Source organism: Arvicola amphibius, chromosome 14, assembly GCF_903992535.2.
Source record: "Arvicola amphibius chromosome 14, mArvAmp1.2, whole genome shotgun sequence".
NCBI lineage: Eukaryota > Metazoa > Chordata > Mammalia > Rodentia > Cricetidae > Arvicola > Arvicola amphibius.
The window spans coordinates 4,914,696-4,934,197 of record NC_052060.1 but is presented as its reverse complement, the minus strand read 5'-3'; the positions used below and the strand labels follow the sequence as shown (position 1 = coordinate 4,934,197).

At 40.6% G+C, this 19,502-nt stretch overlaps 1 protein-coding gene and 1 pseudogene across 1 annotated transcript; one reads left to right on the top strand and one right to left on the bottom strand.

Annotated features, from left to right (window-relative positions):
* Nucleotides 1-3,755: 3,755 nt before the first annotated feature.
* On the top strand, nt 3,756-7,568 carry LOC119801178 (annotated as a pseudogene).
* Nucleotides 7,569-18,648: 11,080 nt separating this feature from the next.
* LOC121676991 (late cornified envelope protein 1A-like) lies at nt 18,649-19,023 on the bottom strand. Its single transcript, XM_042054126.1, has one exon. The coding sequence runs from the start codon at nt 19,021-19,023 to the stop codon at nt 18,649-18,651; it is 375 nt and encodes a 124-aa protein (XP_041910060.1).
* Between the last annotated feature and the right edge of the window lie 479 nt (nt 19,024-19,502).

Sequence of the window (19,502 nt, the reverse complement as noted above, 5' to 3'; positions counted from 1 at the left end):
AAAACTTATTTAAAAATGTGATGTATAATTAAAACTATAAATTAATAATCACTTATAATAGTCAAAGTTGTAGTCATGTTATGTTTTCTAGATGTATGGAGACATATTTCAGAAGGATAGGTATTTTTCAAATCTTTCAAAGACCTACAGAATATGGCATTAAAAGGTTTTAAGCACTTAGACTTATCTCGACAGTGAGACACGTCTGCTCCTGGCAGCACCAGTCTACTTCAAGAGGATGATGGGCATCTAAGAGTCTCCTTATGGAGTTTGCTAGCCATTTGGGCAAGAAACTGCTCTTTCCTGGACTGCTTGATAGTATGCTATATAAACTAGACATTCAGGACACATAGAAAAATGACAATTAAACTCACCTAAAGATGGTGAGATAGTCTTTCAGTTTTCCTGCTTTATGAATGAGTCTGCCAATCATTCTGCAGGACACAGAAGGAAGCAACTAATAAACTTTGCCATTACAAGGCAAAACAGATTGCCAAATTTTCTGTTTCATGGAAAGTCTGCCAGATACTATAGGCCTGTAGGCTGAAGATGTATGCCCCAACAATACAGAAGTACTTTGGGTGACTTCCCAGGCAGTGAGATGGCTCTGTCAATTCTAGAGTTTTGGCAGTTGCTTACAATGCACTTCCTTTTTACTTAGGTAATATCATATCTTTCTGGGGTATTTAAAGACTTGAGGATAAATAGATACAGTTTTTCTTAGTTGTGATAAAGTATAAATTAGATATAAAACTTTAGACTCACAAAGATAAGATAGTTGACAAATATTTTCCTTAAGTTGCTAAATGTAAATGAACTAAATATTGTAACTATAATTCTTGCTTGATAACTGTTTTGTATATGTAATTTTACCATGTTAAAGTTAAACCCTTCCTTTTTATTTAGACAGAAAAGGGAAGATTATGTGGGATTCCTCTCTGTATGCTACAAATATGTTTTATTACCGTTGATTAATAAAGAAGCTGATTCGGCCAATGGCTTCACAGAGTAAAACAAGGTAGAAAATTTGAACAGAGATATATAGGGAGAGTAGGTGGAGTCAAGGAGATGCCATGTAACTGCCAAAGGAGACAAATGCTGGACCCTTACCAGTAAGCCACAGCCTCCTGGTGATATACAGATTAATAGAAATGGGTTAATTTAAGATGTAAGAGTTAGTTAATAAGGAACCTGTGCTAATAGGTGAAACAATGTTGCAATTAATATAGTTTTGTGTGATTATTCGAGTCTGGGAAGCCAGAAAACAAGTGAGCAATCTCTGTTTACAGTTGGGGGTCACCACAATGAGAGGGTATTAAAGAGTCACAGGGCTAGGAAGGTTGAGAACCACCGCTTTATGATCTGTGGCCATACATGAACTGTGGTGAGCTTGCGATGGCCTAAGAGCTACAGTTATCACCTCTTGCTTCATTTGCTTGTTGAGAAGGTTTTCCAGGATAGTAGAGTCTCATAGGAGAAAAAGGCTGCAGTGTGTGGTACAACAGAGCTGCTGCCTCTCACATATCTGCTCTTTACTATGTATGGAGAGAAGGCAGAACAAAGTTACACACAAAAAGGAAATAGACTTTGGCCTGGCGGTGGTGGCACACACCTTTAATCCCAGCACTTGGGAGGTGGATGCAGGTGGCTCTCTATGAGTCTGAGCCCATCCTGATCTACTAGTTCCAGGACAGGCTCCAAAGCTACAGAGAAACCCTGACTCGAGAAACTACAAAAAAAGGGAAATAGATTTTAACCTTCTGTAAAAAGGAACATTTTAATATCTGAAAAGAAAAGACAGTGTGTTCTTTCTGAAATAGTTTGTTGTCCTGTAAGTCTTATTTTTAAAACTACTTAAACATTCAATGTTTTATTTTCTGTATGTCCTCATCAAGCTGAATTTTGTCAAGTATTATTTCCAGGTTCACATAATAAAAACAAGATCCCTATAGAAGTTGTTTTCTGGACCTTTCTTTCTATAGTAAATATTAGCAGTGTGAGATTTCAGTCAGGTTGTCCCAGAGGTTCTGAAGCCAAGGTTCATGGTTCCCTTAGTGTGCTCACCACAGGAGCAAGGTGGAGCAAGGAAACTCCTCCCCTATAATTTGAGTTAGTGCTTTTCTTTTTTATGAATAACAGATGTCAAAAGAAAAGATCCTTCATTCCCTTTGCTGTCAGTGACAAGCCTTCATAGCCCTCAGCTCTCCTAGAGCCGGCTATATTATCCAGGCTGGCCTTGAATCTCAATTCTCTTGTTTTTCTCCCCTGCAAGTTGGTATTATGATAATTTGCTACCATGCCTTGCATGAGAAAAGGTTTATGGTATGTACCAGTATCTAGTTTTTTGTGCTTTTGATATGTTCGGAGAAGAAAACACAGTATTATATCCTTCCTGCCAAAGTGCAGTGCACTGCGTGATTATATACAACATTTCCTTAGATATGTGACTTACTTCAAACTGGCTATTAAATGAAGCCAGATTCAAACATAAATCTACATATTCTTAGGGAGTGGTGTGCAGGAAACTGTGTTTTGGAGCTTTGGAGATAGTTCTTGGGGAGTAGAATATTTCACCCAGAGAATTTGGAGCCTTGGAGATAGGTCTTGGGGGAGCAGAATGTTTCGCTATAAAAATTTTGCTCCCCAGACAGACAGAATTTAAGAGACAGAGTTTGGAGATGAAATAGTGTCTTCTGGACTTGATTCAGACATTCCACTTATGAGCTCATCACGGCTGTGGTGACAAGTACAAGATTGGGCCTGTCACCATTCCACCCTGCATGGGGGAAAGGCTCATGAAGCTCACCCTCACCGAGGGACTATGTAAAGTTACCGTGTGTTGTTTGTGTGTGTGTGTGTGTGTGTGTGTGTGTGCACACGTGAGTGTGTGTATGATTTTTCTCCAATAATATAGCAATTGAGAAGTTGTCTATGTTCCAATAAATAACCCCCAATTTATGTTCATACCAGCAGTTACAAAACCATAATTAAAGTTAGTAGGTGATAAAAAGCTAGCAAATCAAGAGGGGGCTTAGTGGGAAGAAGAGTTTTAGTTCCACTAAAACTCTTTAGAGGAGGGAATGGAAGGGCAAAAGGGAGTGACAATGAACAAAAAGGTGTGTGTGTGTGTGTGTGTGTGTGTGTGTGAGAGAGAGAGAGAGAGAGAGAGAGAGAACTGTCAAAGAATGAAAAAATTAAAAACTCAACTTCAAATCACATCAGAGCTTCTAATTATATAAAAAAATTAGATGTTGAAAAAAATTGCTTCCCCAAACTGAAAATTTCCTCTTTAAGAATAAAACTGAAACTTATTCCTGATCTGGAAGCAGGTGAAATGTGTCTGTAGCACCATCTACTGGATACAGAGGAGATCCAGAACATTCTGTCCATTTTCTTTCTCCCATGTTGTTTCCGACAGTTCTTTGTAGTTTTAGCTCTACAAATGAGGATACTTATGAGACAGACAGACAGATGATGGAGAGATATATAGATAAATGGTAGATAGATAGATAGATAGATGATAAATGGATGGATAGATAGAAGGTAGGTAGATATCTAGATAGATAGATAGATAGATAGATAGATAGATAGATAGACAGATACAGAGAGACAAAGTAAGACAGATAGAGACAGAATATTTAATAAGCCATGATTAGAAGAGAGTTTGTATTAATACTCCTCAGCATACTTATGTGATGTCAGTTGAAATGTTAATATTATATAAGATTTTTGTTGTCTGGCAATAACCGTTAAGTATGGAGCTGAAGGAGTAAGTTTTTGCTGGTTTATATTCCAGACTCAAAAGAGTGCATTCGGTTTCCCAGTACCATCAGATCACTGTGACTGACTGGAGGGCCCTAGAGACAGAACTTCTGAATTTTTCTTTCAGCCAATCTCAGTGAGTGAGGATTGCCAATAACAAATTTTGAATAAGCAGTGAATTTCACCTCTTTATCTTATTTTATAAATTATAAATTTATAAAATAAAACAGATTTAAACAGGTAAATAATTGAAGACAGAATTTTAGGGGACAAAAATATGTAAGCACAAAGCATGAAAGTAAGTACATGGAGGGGGAGAAGGCAAGAAAATCTGTAAGAAGGCACGGAAATCCTATGTAAAAGGGTTGAAGAGCAAATGGAAGATAGAAGAGACACAGACAGAGAGCCTCATCTTAAGCACCTTTGCTTCTCCTGTGCTGGGCCATTCTCATGATCCATGGGCAGAACCAGACCAGGAGCTAGGGGTTTTAAGCAGCCCTATGTGCTGGAGTTGCCTCCCAATTAGCTTTATTAGATTAGTTCTATTTCTTCAGTTGGAATTACACCGTTCATGGGTTGTTTCTGACCATCACTTTGACAGTTGTGTTTCGATGGCTCTGACTTGGCTGTATAAGATCACTGTTGTTTTCTTTTTATGGATTCAGTTGGTATAGCTGATTGTCTATGAGATGATCCTGAAAATAAATCGTCCATGAATTGATCGACATCTTTTTCTTGTGTTGAATACAAATTCTCTATAGGGAACTAGGGCCTCTCCTGAGCCGCCACCACCGCTGCGGGCTCACAGGAGTGAGGGCCACCGGCAAGGTGAGTGAGGTGGTGGCTGGAGCGGAGGCCCAGCAGCACCATGTCGGATACACGGGTACACTGCAGCGGGTGAAGGTCTACACCCTGAAAGAAGACTGGCAATTGGACGATTGGGAACCGGGCTCGTCTCTTCCACGTGAGGAGCTCAAGGGGATGTCGCTGCTGGTCGGTGCCGAGTCTGACGGATCTCTTCTCTTGGAGTCAAAGACAAATCCAAACACTACGTATCAGAAAAGAGCAGGATACATTTATTATTTGGTCAGAAGTTGAAAATTATGATCTGGCTCCAAGTTTTCAAGAAAAAGCTGGCTGTGATGAGATCTGGGGAAAAATTTGTCAAGTGCTGGTAATCTGACCCAGGTTTTAATTCATGTTAAATAAATGCTCTGCCGCCTTTAATACCAACACTAGGGAGGCAGAGGCAGAAGGGTCTCTGAATTTGAAGCCAGCCTTGTCTACAAAGTGAACTCCAAGAAAGCCAGGGCTACACAGAGAAACCCTGTCTCAAAAAAACAAAAACAAAAACAAATAAACAAAAAACAAAAAGAAGTACCCTGCTACTGACCTGCATCCTCAGTTTTAGACAGTTTTTATTTGTTGTAACTGATTATTCTACTTTAAATTAGGAACAACAATATTACCATTTTCAGATTTTTCTTTTTAAAATGTGAACAAGACTGAATGTGACTCAGTTGGTAGAGTGCTTCTCTAACATACAGGAGGCCCTGGGTTCAGCTCCAGCTTGGTTAAGCCAAGCATGGAGGCAATCACCTATAATCCCAACAATCAGGAGGTAAAAGCAAGAGGATCAGAAGTCTAAAGTCTAAAGTTCAAGGTAAGGACCCATCAGTAGAAGTCACACAGGACCTCACTGATGAATCAGAAGAAGAACGATTTGAAGAAATGCCAGGAACTAGTCGTCTAATTGACCTGCCCACATGTGAACTCAGTGAACTTGAAGAGATTGCTGACTTAGTTTCCTCAGTTCTTTCCTCGCCTATCCGTAGGGAAAAGCTGCCTCTGGCCTTGGAAAATGAAGGCTACATCAAAAAACTACTGCAGCTGTTCCAAGCTTGTGAGGACCGAGAAAACACTGAAGGCTTGCACCATCTGTATGAGATTATTAGAGGAATCTTATTCCTAAATAAGGCAACTCTTTTTGAGGTAATGTTTTCTGATGAGTGTATCATGGATGTCGTAGGATGCCTTGAATATGACCCTGCTTTGGCCCAGCCAAAAAGGCATAGAGAATTCCTGACCAAAACTGCAAAGTTTATGGAAGTTATACCAATAACAGACTCAGAACTAAGGCAAAAATTACATCAGACTTACAGGGTACAGTACATTCAGGACATCATTTTGCCTACACCTTCTGTTTTTGAAGAGAATTTTCTTTCTACTCTTACAGCTTTTATTTTCTTCACCAAAGTTGAAATAGTCAGCATGTTGCAGGAAGATGAGAAGTTTTTGTCTGAAGTTTGTGCACAGTTAACAGATGAAGCTACGAATGATGAGAAATTGTGTGAATTGGTTAATTTCTTCAAGGAATTTTTGTGCATTTTCTCAGACATTACAACCTCAGAACAGGGATGCTTTTTTCAAAACTTTGGCAAAATTGAGAATACTTCCTGCTCTGGAAATTGTAGAGTTTAGTCCATCTATGGTCTGAGAATTTGTGATGCAAGAAGCCCAGCAGAGTGAAGATGATATAATTCTTATAAATGTGGTGACTGAACAAATGATTTGTGATACTGACCCTGAGCAAGAGGTGCAGTTCAGTTGATGGGACTTCTTTGTACTCTAATTGATCCAGAGAACATATTGGCTACAACTAAAAAAGCTGAGAAGATGAGGTTTTAATTTTTTTCTACAACCATTGCATGCACGTCCTCACAGCTCCACTTTTGACCAATACACCAGAAGACAAGTGTGAGAAGGATGACTTGCTTGGATCTAACAAAACTAAAGCAATTTGCCCTGATAATTATCAAACAGCACAGCTGCTTGCCTTAATTCTAGAGTTGCTCACATTTTGTGTGGAACATCACACATACCACATAAAAAAACTATATCATGAATAAGGACTTGCTAAGAAGAGTTTTAGTGTTGATGAATTCAAAGCACACTTTCTTGGTCTTGTGTGCACTTCATTTCATGAGGTGGATAATTGGCCTTAAGTATGAATTTTATCATCGTTACATCACCAAAGGAAATCTTTTTGAACCAGTTAAAAATGCCCTTTTGGATAATGGAACGCAGTACAATCTATTAAACTCAGCTGTTATTGAATTGTTTAGATTTATAAGCGTGAAACATATCAAGTCTCTTACTGCACATATAGTTGAAAACTTTTATAAAGCACGTGAGTCGATTGAATATGTTCAGACATTCAAAGGAGTGAAGACAAAATATGGGCAAGAAAAAGAGACAACATCAGAAACTGAGCAGTGTGCCATCTATATTGCATAGCAACCGATTTCACAGAGATGCAAAAGCCTTGGAAGATGATGAAGAAATGTGGTTTAATGAAGATGATGATGAAGAAGGAAAGGCAATTGTGACACCAACTGAAAAATCTAAGACCGAAGATGACTTTCCAGATAGTTGTGAAAAATTTATGGAGACTAAAAAAAGCAAAAGAAAGTAAAGGCAAGGAAAACCTTTCCAAAAGGACGTCTTCTGGTGGCTTCAAATTTACTTCTCCCATCCCCCCCAGTGCTGCTAATGGAACAAGCAGTACAACCAGTGAGTCTGTGGTGGCTCAGACAGCACCAGCAATTTCTAATTGGTCCTCTTCCAAAACTGCATCAGTGACAGCCACTAAGGGGAGTTTGGTCACTAAGGGGAGCTTAGTGGACTCTCCAGATGATGAAGAGGAAGATGAGGAAGAAGAATCGTCCCCCAGGAATAGACCTCTCCGTGCTCATAGAATACTTGCCGGGGGACTCCCAACACATGGTCTTACTAAGACGCTGTAGTTGCTTACTGAACTCAAGTCTGAATGGGAAAGCTTTCTCATGGAACTTACACATGAGTAGCAGAGACTCAGTTATCAGGTAGGAAAGTCTAGTGTAAGAAACCAGGCTCCCCGAGAACTTCATTGTTTCCTAGTGATTAAAGGGTTTGCCTTTGGAGCTGTCCAAAATAAGAAGTGATTGTTAGAGCCTGGGTGAAAGCTTCCCAGAGGGGGAAGTCTCGGGTTTGGGACAAGAAGGGTTATTAATGTAGGGTTGCTTCAGGGGGTCCAACCTAGAGAACATCGTGAGACTCCAGTGCCCAATAACATTGCTTGTATAATGGCGCTGGTCCAACCTAGAGAACATCGTGAGACTCCAGTGCCCAATAACATTGCTTGTATAATGGCGCTGGTCCAACCTAGAGAACATCGTGAGACTCCAGTGCCCAATAACATTGCTTGTACAATGGCGCTGGTCATGTTGTTTTAATCAGTTGCCTTTTTTTAAAAGAAAATTTTTTATGTAAAGCAAATTGAACAGTCATTAGAAATGAAGTTACATTTTGGGACCGTTGCTTTAAATATTTCACAGAAGTGAAACAGCCTTTGGTGTTTGACAGGACATATATACATACCCTAGGTAACAGCACATACCAGTTTTTCTACATCAGAGACTTAGTACATAAAAAAACAAGCTGGGTTCCAAACGGATAGTTTTCTTAGTAGAACTTTAAAAATCAGCACTTTTAGAGGTAGCAGCAGCCAAGAATCACAACAGCAGTATTCTGAAATGGTCCTCCTCAAAACTCAGAAGTGACTGGAAAAGGGTGTTCCCAGACTCCCCCAGGACAGTCACTCCACTTCCTCAGTACAGCTAGGTCTGGGTCTCCTCGCGGCTACTGACACATTTACAGAGACCAATAAAGAACGGTGCTGAGCTAAGTGGCATTTACTATCTAGAAGCCATTTTCTCTAGAGGTTATATAAGTCACGCAACATAGCACGGGAAACTTCCAGACGAGGGTGTAACACGAAAGTTGCACTTTTAAGAGAATAAAAGCACATTCCATGTACGTAAATGAATTTAAAATAACTGAGGCAAGCTATTAAGAGCTTTTATTTTTAGAACAGCGAGCTAATTGTAAATATTTTAATGTCAGTTTGCTCATCTATGATCTGAAAACATTCATTGCTGAGGTAAGAAAAATGACCCCAAATGACTACAGTTTAATACACTGGGAAAAAACAATTCTAAAACATAGTAATTCCAGCTGCAGTCTTTGGAACAGCTCTGTAGTGTGTTGTGGGTCCATTCTCCTGGAATAGCTTAAAAGCGGCATTCTGTGGTGGAGATTTTAGAGTTAATTTTAATTTTGGCTATTGTTTGGAAAAGATGGGCTGTCTGTGTAGATATAAATTATAGTTTTGTCCATAAAACAGATGTTTATTTTGTATTAAAAATAGCACTGTACTTGTTTTATACCATTTGTATACACGTGGTGATATAATGTAAAATTCTGGAATTAAATAGTAACCCTGTAATTCAAAAAAATCTCTATAGGTAGATACGGTTTGCCTATGAACTAATATCTATATTCCTAGACAATTTTCTAACTTTTCTGTGGCAAGTGACATCTCTTCTTTTCGAACTAGATCAGACTCTTTATAGCATACTTTTGCTTGTTATGTTAAGGAAGAGCCTATTTATCTGTTTTCTGTTTGTCCTTCAACAGCCTTGGGATGACTATAATTGGAGCCTCCTTGCTTATAAAAGATTCAAACTGTATACAGTGATTTGTGTCTAGTTCTGACTTCCCATACTCATTTCTGATTGTCCATATAAAGTCCTTCCAGTTTGTGTCTGCTCTTGGTAAGAGTCTGGGTGTCGAGATCTGTTCTCTACCTCTCTGAACTTTTTCTAATCATGTTCAGACCAGCTATGGACTGACTGATGTTCACTTTCTCCACGAATCTTCTGATTATGGTCAGTATCGTTACTACATTGGGACCCCGGGTGTCTGCATATACTTGATCCAGATAGATCAAGGTAGATGCAGATAGTCTGTGAGCAGATGGGATATCTGGTCGTTCACATTGAGTTACAGTATTTGCTGTTATACTAGATTCTGATATCTTTGTGTAGGTGTGGAGTATTCCTGGTCATGTTGATATCCTGAAGGTTTGCAACTCTTTCCAACTCTCCATGTCTAGTTACTTTTCTTATTGCTGTTATACAATATCTGATAAAAGCAACTTAGGGATGGGTTTATTTTGGCTTAGAATTTGAGAGGATACAGTTCCTCATGGTAAGGAAGGTAAAGTGACTTGTCTCCTCGTGTCTGTCGTTAGGCAGGCAAGAAATGAATTTGTTTTCAGCTTGCTTTCTCAATTTTATTCAGCTTGAGACCCCCAGTATGTGGGGATAGTTTTAAATCCTTTTGAAATATCCTCATAGATGCTCTCAGAAATGTGGTTGTATATGCTTCTAAACCCTTCTATATTGACAATGGAGAGTAACTAACACATTTCTTTCCTCCTGTGTTGACCCATAGCTGCTTATGGCCATACCAGAATGTCTCTGGACAAAAGCAGAGAGTCCATTTCAGTATCCAGACAGCCCTTTACTATAACTGTATTGTCTATAACTGGATGCTTGTTTTCTGTTTATACTGTGTGCATAGACCTCCAGTCTTCATGTTTTCTTTACAATGGATGGGCCCTTGTCTTATTTCTCATTCATCCAAGCTTTTCATTGGCTATAACTAGGTCTCTGAGTGTTCTGGCAGGGTTCTTGTCTTTTTGTACAGGTTACAGGCTGTTATTAAACTTGTCTCTAGGCATCTGTAGCTATCTTCTGACTGCTCATGGCTGGTTCTGCGTCTTCCTTTTCTATTGGACTCATCTTCTCTGTGACTAGAACCAAACTCTCCATGAATTTATGTCTGGCCTTGAGAATATACTATTTGTCTAGAGATGTCTTCTGTCTGTTATTAGCTGGATGTTTGACTGTATATGATGTTGTATCTGGATCATCTATGCATAGATTTAAATTATTAGTGGATATCTGGCTCTCATGAGGCCTTGAATTAGAAAGAGTATACAAACCTTTAAAATTCATGTTTTATGTTCTCCATGATTGGATACTTAGCTTTCTTTGTGGCATATCCCACTACTTTCTCTACAGAGTGCCCAAGGATTGAGCCATAACTCTGCCAGATAGAACTAATTATCACTATCTGCAGATGCACCCTGCTGTCTTCTCATAGCTAATCCAGAATGTGTTAATAGTACTTGTCTGTAAGTTTAGCCTAAAGCTACAGAGGTACCTTTTGATTGTCCATACATGAACCCATTTCTGTCCGTTCTGTTGAATCAGATTCTTCGTGGAAAGATCTGGATTCAGTAAGTAGATGACAATATTTGATTACCTCAGTTTTAAAAAGAAAATTTGCACATGTAAGTTTTATTTCTTGTAAGATCATCAGGGAAACGAATGGATGGAAGCAAGGCCCATAAATTTAGGAGAGAACCAATCACTTTCAGACTTTGAAAGGCTGGGCCCTCGATGTTTTATCCTCAGCACTTTGGAGATCCATATGTCCTTACATTTGTCACTGTTCACTTAGAGAGTGACTTCTCTAGTTAAGGATGAAAATAGTTTTTGTCTGTGAGTATAAACACAGATGTTTAGAAGGCTATCTGATACTATGACAATTTATTAAGGAATAGTAATAGTTTTCTCTTGTGCCTATAAGCTCTCTAGACATGAGTTGTTGACTGGACCTCTGACCAGGTGTAGATTTCATTTGTGAAGCAGGCTTCAAATCTAGTTAGGGTGTGGTTGGCTGCCTCCTGTGGTAGTCATGCCACTATGACACCAGTGGGCACCTCTTACCTTCCTAGGGTTCACAGCTGGGTAAAACCACCTGTGCCTTTTCTCCCACAGCCGCCTGCACTGTACCTACTGCCTTGATTTCTCTGTATCTTGCACTGAAGCTTGTGGTGTCTTCAGCAATCAAGTCTTATTTGCTCACTAGTTATGAACACTAGGGAAACACAGGGACTGATGAGAGCCTGAATTATTCTGGAGGCCTTTGGAGCCTCCTTGACTAATAACACCTTTTCTAAAACCAAGTTTTTTCTATATACATTGGTGTTTTGCCTTGCAGGTATGTAGGCAGGAATCAGATCCCCAGAACAGGAGTTACAGACATCTATGAACTGTCATGTGGGTGCTGGGAATTGAACCTGGGTCCTCTTGAAGAGTAGCCAGTACTCTTAACTGAGCTGAGCCATCTCTCCAGCCTTGACTCTCATAGAGGTGTCTGCACTGGGAATGTTGTTTAGAAATCCTCTGTTTCTATGAACAACATTGCTTTCAATTTCCCCTCTGTAGTTTTAAATATAAGATAGTAAGTTTCCATATGACCTTTTTGTACACTCTTTGTTTTGATTAATTCTTTCACTGTCCCTCCTCTCCTTAAATTCCTCTCCCTCTCTTACCTATGTTCTGTTCTATCATCTATTGTCTCCAGCTCCATCCATTTTCCTGAAAATTTCATTTTTCTCCAAAGTTGAGTAAATTTCCGTTGTGTCCATGCACCTCATTTTTATTATCTGTTCATCAGTTGAAGGAATTTCAAGCTGTTTCCATTTCCTGGTGTCCTTATTAGGGTTCCATTGCTGTGATAAATACCATGATCCAAAACAACCTGGGGAGGAAAAGGTTTATTTCATCTTACAGCTACACTCTATCATGAAGAAAACCCTGGGCAAGAACTCAAGGCAGGAACTGGAGGCAGGAATTGAAACAGAAATTGTGGAGGTGCACTGGCTACTGCCTTGCTTCTATGATTTGCTCAGCTTGTTTTTTTATACACCCTGCCAGGGGTGGCACCACCCCCAGTGGCCTGAACCCACTCCCATCAAACATTAGTCATGAAAATGCCCTACAGACAGTCTGGTGAAGGCATTTTCCCAACTGTGGCTCCTTTTCCCAGATGACCAGCTTGTGCCCAGCTGCAAAAACCTAGCCAACACACTTCTTATGAAAAGAGCAGCACTGACTATGGATGTTCATTTATCTCTGCAATACACTACTGAATCCTTTGGGTGTATGCCCAGGAGTGGTCTAACTGGGTCATATAGTACTGTTAATTCCATGTTTCCTTTTTAAAGTATGAGTCTCTTTATTTCTTCCCTGACCCAAGGGTGTTCAGTTTACATGAGTTTGTAGGCTTTCTGGGGGGTAGAATTGTTGTTAGATTCTAACTTTATTCCATGCTGATCTTATAAGACACAGGTGGTTACTAAAATTTTTTTGTATCTGTGGAAGTTTGCTTTGTTACCGAGTGTGTGATCAATTTTCGAGAAGGCTCCATGAGATGCTGAGAAGAAGGTATATTCTTTCCTATTTGGGTGGAATATTCTATAGATGTCTGTTAAGTCCATTTGATTCATTACCTCAATTAGTTCTCTTATTTCTCTGTTAGGATTCTGTCTGGTTGACCTGTGCATTGGTGAGAGCAGAGTGTTGAAATCTCCTACTATTAGTTGTAAGGTTTGATGTGGGATGTGAGTTCTAGTAATGTTTCGTTTTACATATGTGGGTGCTTTTATATTAGGAGCATAGATATTTAGGATTGAGATTTAATCCTGATTAATTGTTCCTGTTATGAGGATAAAGTATCAATCTCCATCTCTTCTGATTGATTTTAGTTTGAAGTCAATTTTGTTAGATATTAGTATAGCCACACCTGCTTGTTTCTTAGGTCCATTTGATTGGAAAACCTTTTCCCAACCCTTTACTCTGAGTAAATGTCTATCTTTGTGCTTGAGGTGTGTTTCTTGTAAACAGCAGAATGTTGGATCCTGTTTTTGCATCCATTCTCTTTTTAAAAAATTTATATTATTATTATTATTATTATTAAAAATTCCACCTTCTCCCCGCCTCCCATTTCCCTCCCGTCCCCCCACTCCCCTCCCCCCTCCCCTCTCCAGTCCGAAGAGCAATAAGGGTTCCCTGCCCTGTGGGAAGTCCAAGGTCCTCCCCGCTCCATCCAGGTCTAAGAAGGTGAGCATCCAAACATGCTAGTCCCCCTCAAACCAGTACATGCAGTAGATCAAAACCCAGTGCCATTGTCCTTGGCTTCTCAGCAGCCCTCATTGTCCACCATGTTCAGGGAGTCCGGTTTGATCCCATGCTTTTTCAGTCCCAGTCCAGCTGGCCTTGGTGAGCTCCCATTAGATCAGCTCCACCATCTCGGTGGGTGGGTGCACCCCTTGCGGTCCTGACTTCCTTGCTCATGTTCTCCCTCCTTCTGCTCCTCATTTGGACCTTGGGAGCTCAGTCCGGTACTCCAATGTGTGGCTCTGTCTCTATCTCCATCCATTGCCAGATGAAGGTTCTATGGTGATATGCAAGATATTTATCAGTATGGCTATAGGATCAGGTCATTTCAGGCTCCGTCTCCTCAGCTGCCTAAGAAACTAGCTGGGGACATCTCCCTGGACACCTGGGAACCCCTCTAGAGTCAAGACTCTTGCCAACCCTAAAATGGCTCCCTTAATTAAGATATCCACCATATCCACCCTTCCTTTATCCCAACTATACCATTCCCCCAAGCTCTCCCCATCCTCCCCTTCACACTTTTCTCTCCCCATCTTCCCTTACCCCGATCCCACCCCACCCCCAAGTTGCCAATTTTTGCCCAACAATCTTGTCTACTTCAAATATCCAAGAGGATAACTATATATTTTTCTTTGGGTTCACCTTTTTTTCCTCATTTTTTTATTAAAAATTTCCATCTCCTCCCCTCCTTCTCCCCCTTCCCTCCCCTCCTTTCCACCCATAACCCCACTCCCTCCCTCTCCAGGCCAAAGAGCCATCAGGGTTCCCAACTCTATGTTAAGTCCAAGGTCCTCCCAACTCCCCCCAGGTCCAGGAACGTGAGCAACCAAGCTGACAAGGCTCACACAGAGCCCGTCCACGCTGTAGAATCCAAGGCCATCGCCATTGTCCTTGGCTTCTCAGTCAGCCTCCACCGTCGGCCACATTCAGAGAGTCCGGTTTGGTCTCATGTTCCATCAGTCCCATTCCAACTGGAGTTGGTGATCTCCCGTTAGTTCTGTCCCACCTTCTCCATGGGTGAACGCACCTCTCACTGTCCTGACTTTCTTTATCATGTTCTCCCTCTTTCTGCTCCTCATCAGTACCTTGAGAGCTCAGTCCAGTGCTCCAATGTGGGGCTCTGTCTCTATCTTCATCCATCACCAGGTGAGGTTCTATGGTGATATGCAAGAAATTCATCATTATGGCTAATGGATCTGGCCTTTTCAGGCTCCCTCTCCTCAGCTGCCCAAGGACTAGCTGGGGGCATCTCACTGGATACCTGGGAATCCCTCTAGAGTCAAGTCTCTTGACAACCCTAAAATGGCTCCCTTAATTAAGATATATGCTTCCCTGCTCCCATATCCACCCTTCCTATATCCCAAGCATCCCATTCCCCCGAGCTCTCCCCATCCTCCCCTTCATACTTTTCTCTCCCCATCTCCCCTTGGCCCAGTCCCACCCCACCCCCAAGTTCCCAAGTTTTGCCCGTCGATCTTGTCTACTTTCAATATCAGGAGGATTACTATATGCTTTTCTTTGGGATCACCTTCTTACTATCTTCTCAAGGATCATGAAATATAGGTTCGATATCCTTTAATTATGGCTAGAAACTGATAATGAGTGAGTACATCCCATGTTCATCTTTTTGGGTCTGGGTTACCTCACGCAGAATAGTGTTTTCTATTTCCATCCATTTGCATGAAAAATTGAAGATGTCATTGTTTTTTACCACTGAGTAGTATTTTAACATGTATATATTCCACAGTTTCTTTATCCATTCTTCCACTGAAGGGCATCTAGGTTGTTTCCAGGTTCTGGTTATTACAAATAATGCTGCTATGAACATAGTTGAACAGATGCTTTTGTAGTATGATAGGTCATCTCTTGGGTATATTCCCAAGAGTGGAATTGCTGGGTCCTGGGGTAGGTTGATCCCGAATTTCCTGAGAAACCACCACACTGCTTTCCAGAGTGGTTGCACAAGTTTGCATTCCCACCAGCAATGGATGTGTGTACCCCTTACTCTACAACCTCTCCAGCAAAGGTTATCATTGGTGTTTTTGATTTTAGCCCATCTGACAGGTGTAAGATGGTATCTCAAAGTTGTTTTGATTTGCATTTCCTTGATCGCTAAGGAGGCTGAGCAAGACCTTAAGTGTTTTTTGGCCATTTAAACTTCTTGTGTTGAGAATTCTCTGTTCAGTTCAGTGCCCCATTTTTTAAATTGGGTTAATTAGCATTTTAAAGTCTAGTCTCTTGAGTTCCTTATTTTGGAAATCAGACCTTTGTCTGTTCCGGGGTTGGTGAAGATCTTCTCCCAGTCAGTAGGCTGCCTTTGTGTCTTAGTGACAGTGTCCTTTGCTTTACAGAAACGTCTCAGTTTCAGGAGGTCCCATTTATTCAATGTTGCCCTTAATGTCTGTACTGCTGGGGTTATATGTATGAAGTGGTCTCCTGTGCCCATATGTTGTAGAGTCCTTCCACTTCTCTTCTAATCAAGCTCAGTGTGTTCAGATTGATATTGAGGTCTTTAATCCATTTGGACTTGAGTTTTGTGCATGGTGATAGACACGGATCTACTTTCATTCTTCTACAGGTTGACATCCAGTTATGCCAGTACCATTTGTTGAAGATGCTTTCTTTCTTCCATTGTGTACTTTTAGCTCTCTTATCGAAAATCAGGTGTTCATAGGTCTGTGGGTTAAAATCCGGGGCTTCTATTCGATTCCATAGGTCGACTTCTCTGTTTTTATGTCAGTACCAAGCTCTTTTCAATACTGTAGCTCTGTAATAGAGTTTGAAGTCAGGGATTGCATCCATTCTCTTAACCTGTGCCTCTTTATAGGTGAATTGAGACCATTGATATTAAGTGACATTAATGACCAATGGTTGTTGACTCCTGTTTTTTTTTGGTGGTAGAGTTTGTGTGTTTCCCTTCTCTGGGTTGTGCTTGTGGAGGGTTGTTAGATGTCTAAGTTATTGTGGGTGTTGTTAGGTTCCTTGGGTTGTGATTTTCCTTCTGTTACTTTCTGTAAGGCCAGCTTTGTGGCTACATATTGTTTACATTTGTTTTTATCCTGGAATATCTTACTTGACCTTTTTCCTTTGCAGCTCTTAATATTCTTTCTTCATTCTGTATGTTTTGTGTTTTGATTATTACATGGCAAGGGGATTTTTTTTGATATAGTCTATTTGGTGTTCTGTAGGCTTCTTGTACCTTCATAGGAATGTCCTTTTTAGGTTGGGAAAGTTTTCTTCTATCATTTTGTTGAATATATTTTCTATGCCTTTGAGCTGTAATTCTCCTTCTTCTACCTACTGTTGGTTCTCGCCGAATCATTCGTAACAGCCACTATATAAAACCAGCATAGATGACCATCAGTGTGGACAATGAAACTGTGGTGTGCATAATCAATGAAATTGTATTCAGTCCTAACACAAATTAAGTCATTTGCAGCTGAATATATGAACCCAACCATAACATGAAGCTAGACTCGTCAAACACAGAAAGAAAAATCTTGCACATTTTCCATCATTTATGGAGTTTAGATTGAAATACCTATGCATGTGTAGAAATGTGTAATATGCATTATACTTTTCTAAATTGAAATCTTCTATTAGTTCAATGGTGCTTTCTATAACATATAATTAATTTTTTGAAATTATGTTCAGCAGCAGTTTCATTTGTATGTTCTAGGAGGGCTATTCTTTTTATAAATTCCTCAAATATTAAATGACAAGTTCTCACAATATTCACAGTGTGTAAAATATTACTCTTTATGGCATATAACTCTAAATGATAGTGGAAGGGTAATTCAACTTTTCATTTAAATTAATGAATTTCATTGTGTTTAAATTATGTATAACACTGTGATTTAAATGATTTAGGACATTTTTATATTATTACACATGTGCACCTAAAATTAAAACAGAAGGTTGAAGGATGAATGACCGCATTTGGGTGCCACTTGAGTGTGAAGTGACACAGGGAAAATGACAACAAAGCCTGTTTCCTACTAAGGACAGGGCAGAGTTAGAGACCCGAAGGTGTCCACCGTTCAGAGAAACCACTGTCTTAGTACAACTGCAGTGACTTGATTTGAAAACAAATGACAGAAGATGGAGCAGGCACAGGCAAAGATTGCCAAACCATTCACTCTTGAGTGCTGATCTCCTCAATGTCAAGATTTCAGCAGCCACCAGCAGAAGGGAAGGAGGGAGACCTTTGCGGTGGTCAGCTGTGCAGAAGTTCCCACATTGTCACAACTCAGCTACAGCAGCAAAATAAAGGGATGGGAACAATGTAAGTTTCTGTAGGTCTCCTTCAAAACTTTGTATAGAATAGAGGAAGAAAAACACAGTTGTGAAGAGAAAAGACTGGCTGATGTGCTCTTTGTCCTCAATCTGAGAATTGATTTTTGTCCTTCAAATAAGTGTCTAATAGTGAACGTTGACCTTCAAGTCCATTGACATTGAGTTTTCCTCAGGTTTTAAAATTGTGAGAAGTGACTGCCATTTCTAAGTCCTAACATCAGATTACAAATAAAAAGACCATTGTAGTTCTTACAGATACAGTAGAAGAGTTGTTACAAAGTTATAGGAAATGCACACATAAATAAAGAGCTGAGAGAGCAACTATCTGAGAGTAGAAAAGATGGCTACAGGATGGGATGGGGATGATGCTGAGAAATGAACAAGAGTCTTGTCAGGACCGGTTGCCAAGGCTTTTTTTTTTTTTTTTTTTTGGTTTTTCGAGACAGGGTTTCTCTGTGGCTTTGGAGCCTGTCCTGGAACTAGCAAGGCTTTTTTATTTGTAACAAAGAGGCAAAGGGGCTCTGTCCTCTGGTGAGTGAAATACAGAATCTTTCACAGATGTCAGCATCTCAGAGCAAAGACCAAGGAGCGAAGCAGGAGGAAAGGGCAGCAAGTCTGGACCAGTCTGCTGAGCATGGCTTCCTCCTGCAACACTTTGGAAGTCTTCTTCACCAGCTTAGCAACAGCCACCAGACTGCTGGCTACTGCCACAGCTGCTGCCACCACTGCTGCCACAGCAGCCACTGCTGCCACCACTGCTACAGCATCCACTGCTGCCACCGCTGCTACAGCATCCAGAGCTCTCGTGTCTGTGACGGAGAGATCTGCGGGGCCTGTGGTGGCTCAGGCAGCAGCCACCACCTCCAGAGCTGCAGCAGCCTCCAGAGCTGGAACCACAGCAGCCCCCGGAACTGGAACCACAGCAGGAAGAGACAGGAGGGCACTTAGGAGGACACTTTGGGGGACACTTTGGTGTCTGGCACTTGGGAGGGCACTTGGGGGTGCACTTGGGAGGGGGCTGGCACTGCTGCTGGCTCTGCTGGCAGGACATCTCTGTCTAGGGTGTTCAGGAGCTGCAAGAGAATCACACACATGTCAGACACCAGACACTGAAACATCCTTGCTACCTGAATTATACCTATAAGCCCCAAAGCAACCATTCATAGTCCTTTCTTTTATAACATACAATGTCACAATATGTTCATAATAAATTCAGAACCTCAGAAACCCATGCAAGAAGATACCCATTGTCACCTAGTATCCAGAAGCACTGAATGATTATCTAGTGAAAATTGAAAATGTGTACTGGTCTCAGTCCTCACACGAGTGCCAGCATACAGATTATTTCAAAGAAAAGTAATTAAAAAGCAAAGAGTAATCACTACTTGAAGGTGATTTTAGTTTAAAGTCAGCATTTGAGACCTTTTATATTACTGACGGGAGAGTAATCTCAGTCCCGAAAAAATATATGCAAACCCACTCAAATCGGACTTGGGACTATGAAACTATGAACTATGTACAGAACTCAGA

Coding starts and splice junctions, on each gene's coding strand:
- LOC121676991 (XM_042054126.1), bottom strand. CDS start 19,023: ATGTCCTGCCAGCAGAGCCAGCAGCAGTGCCAGCCCCCTCCCAAGTGC.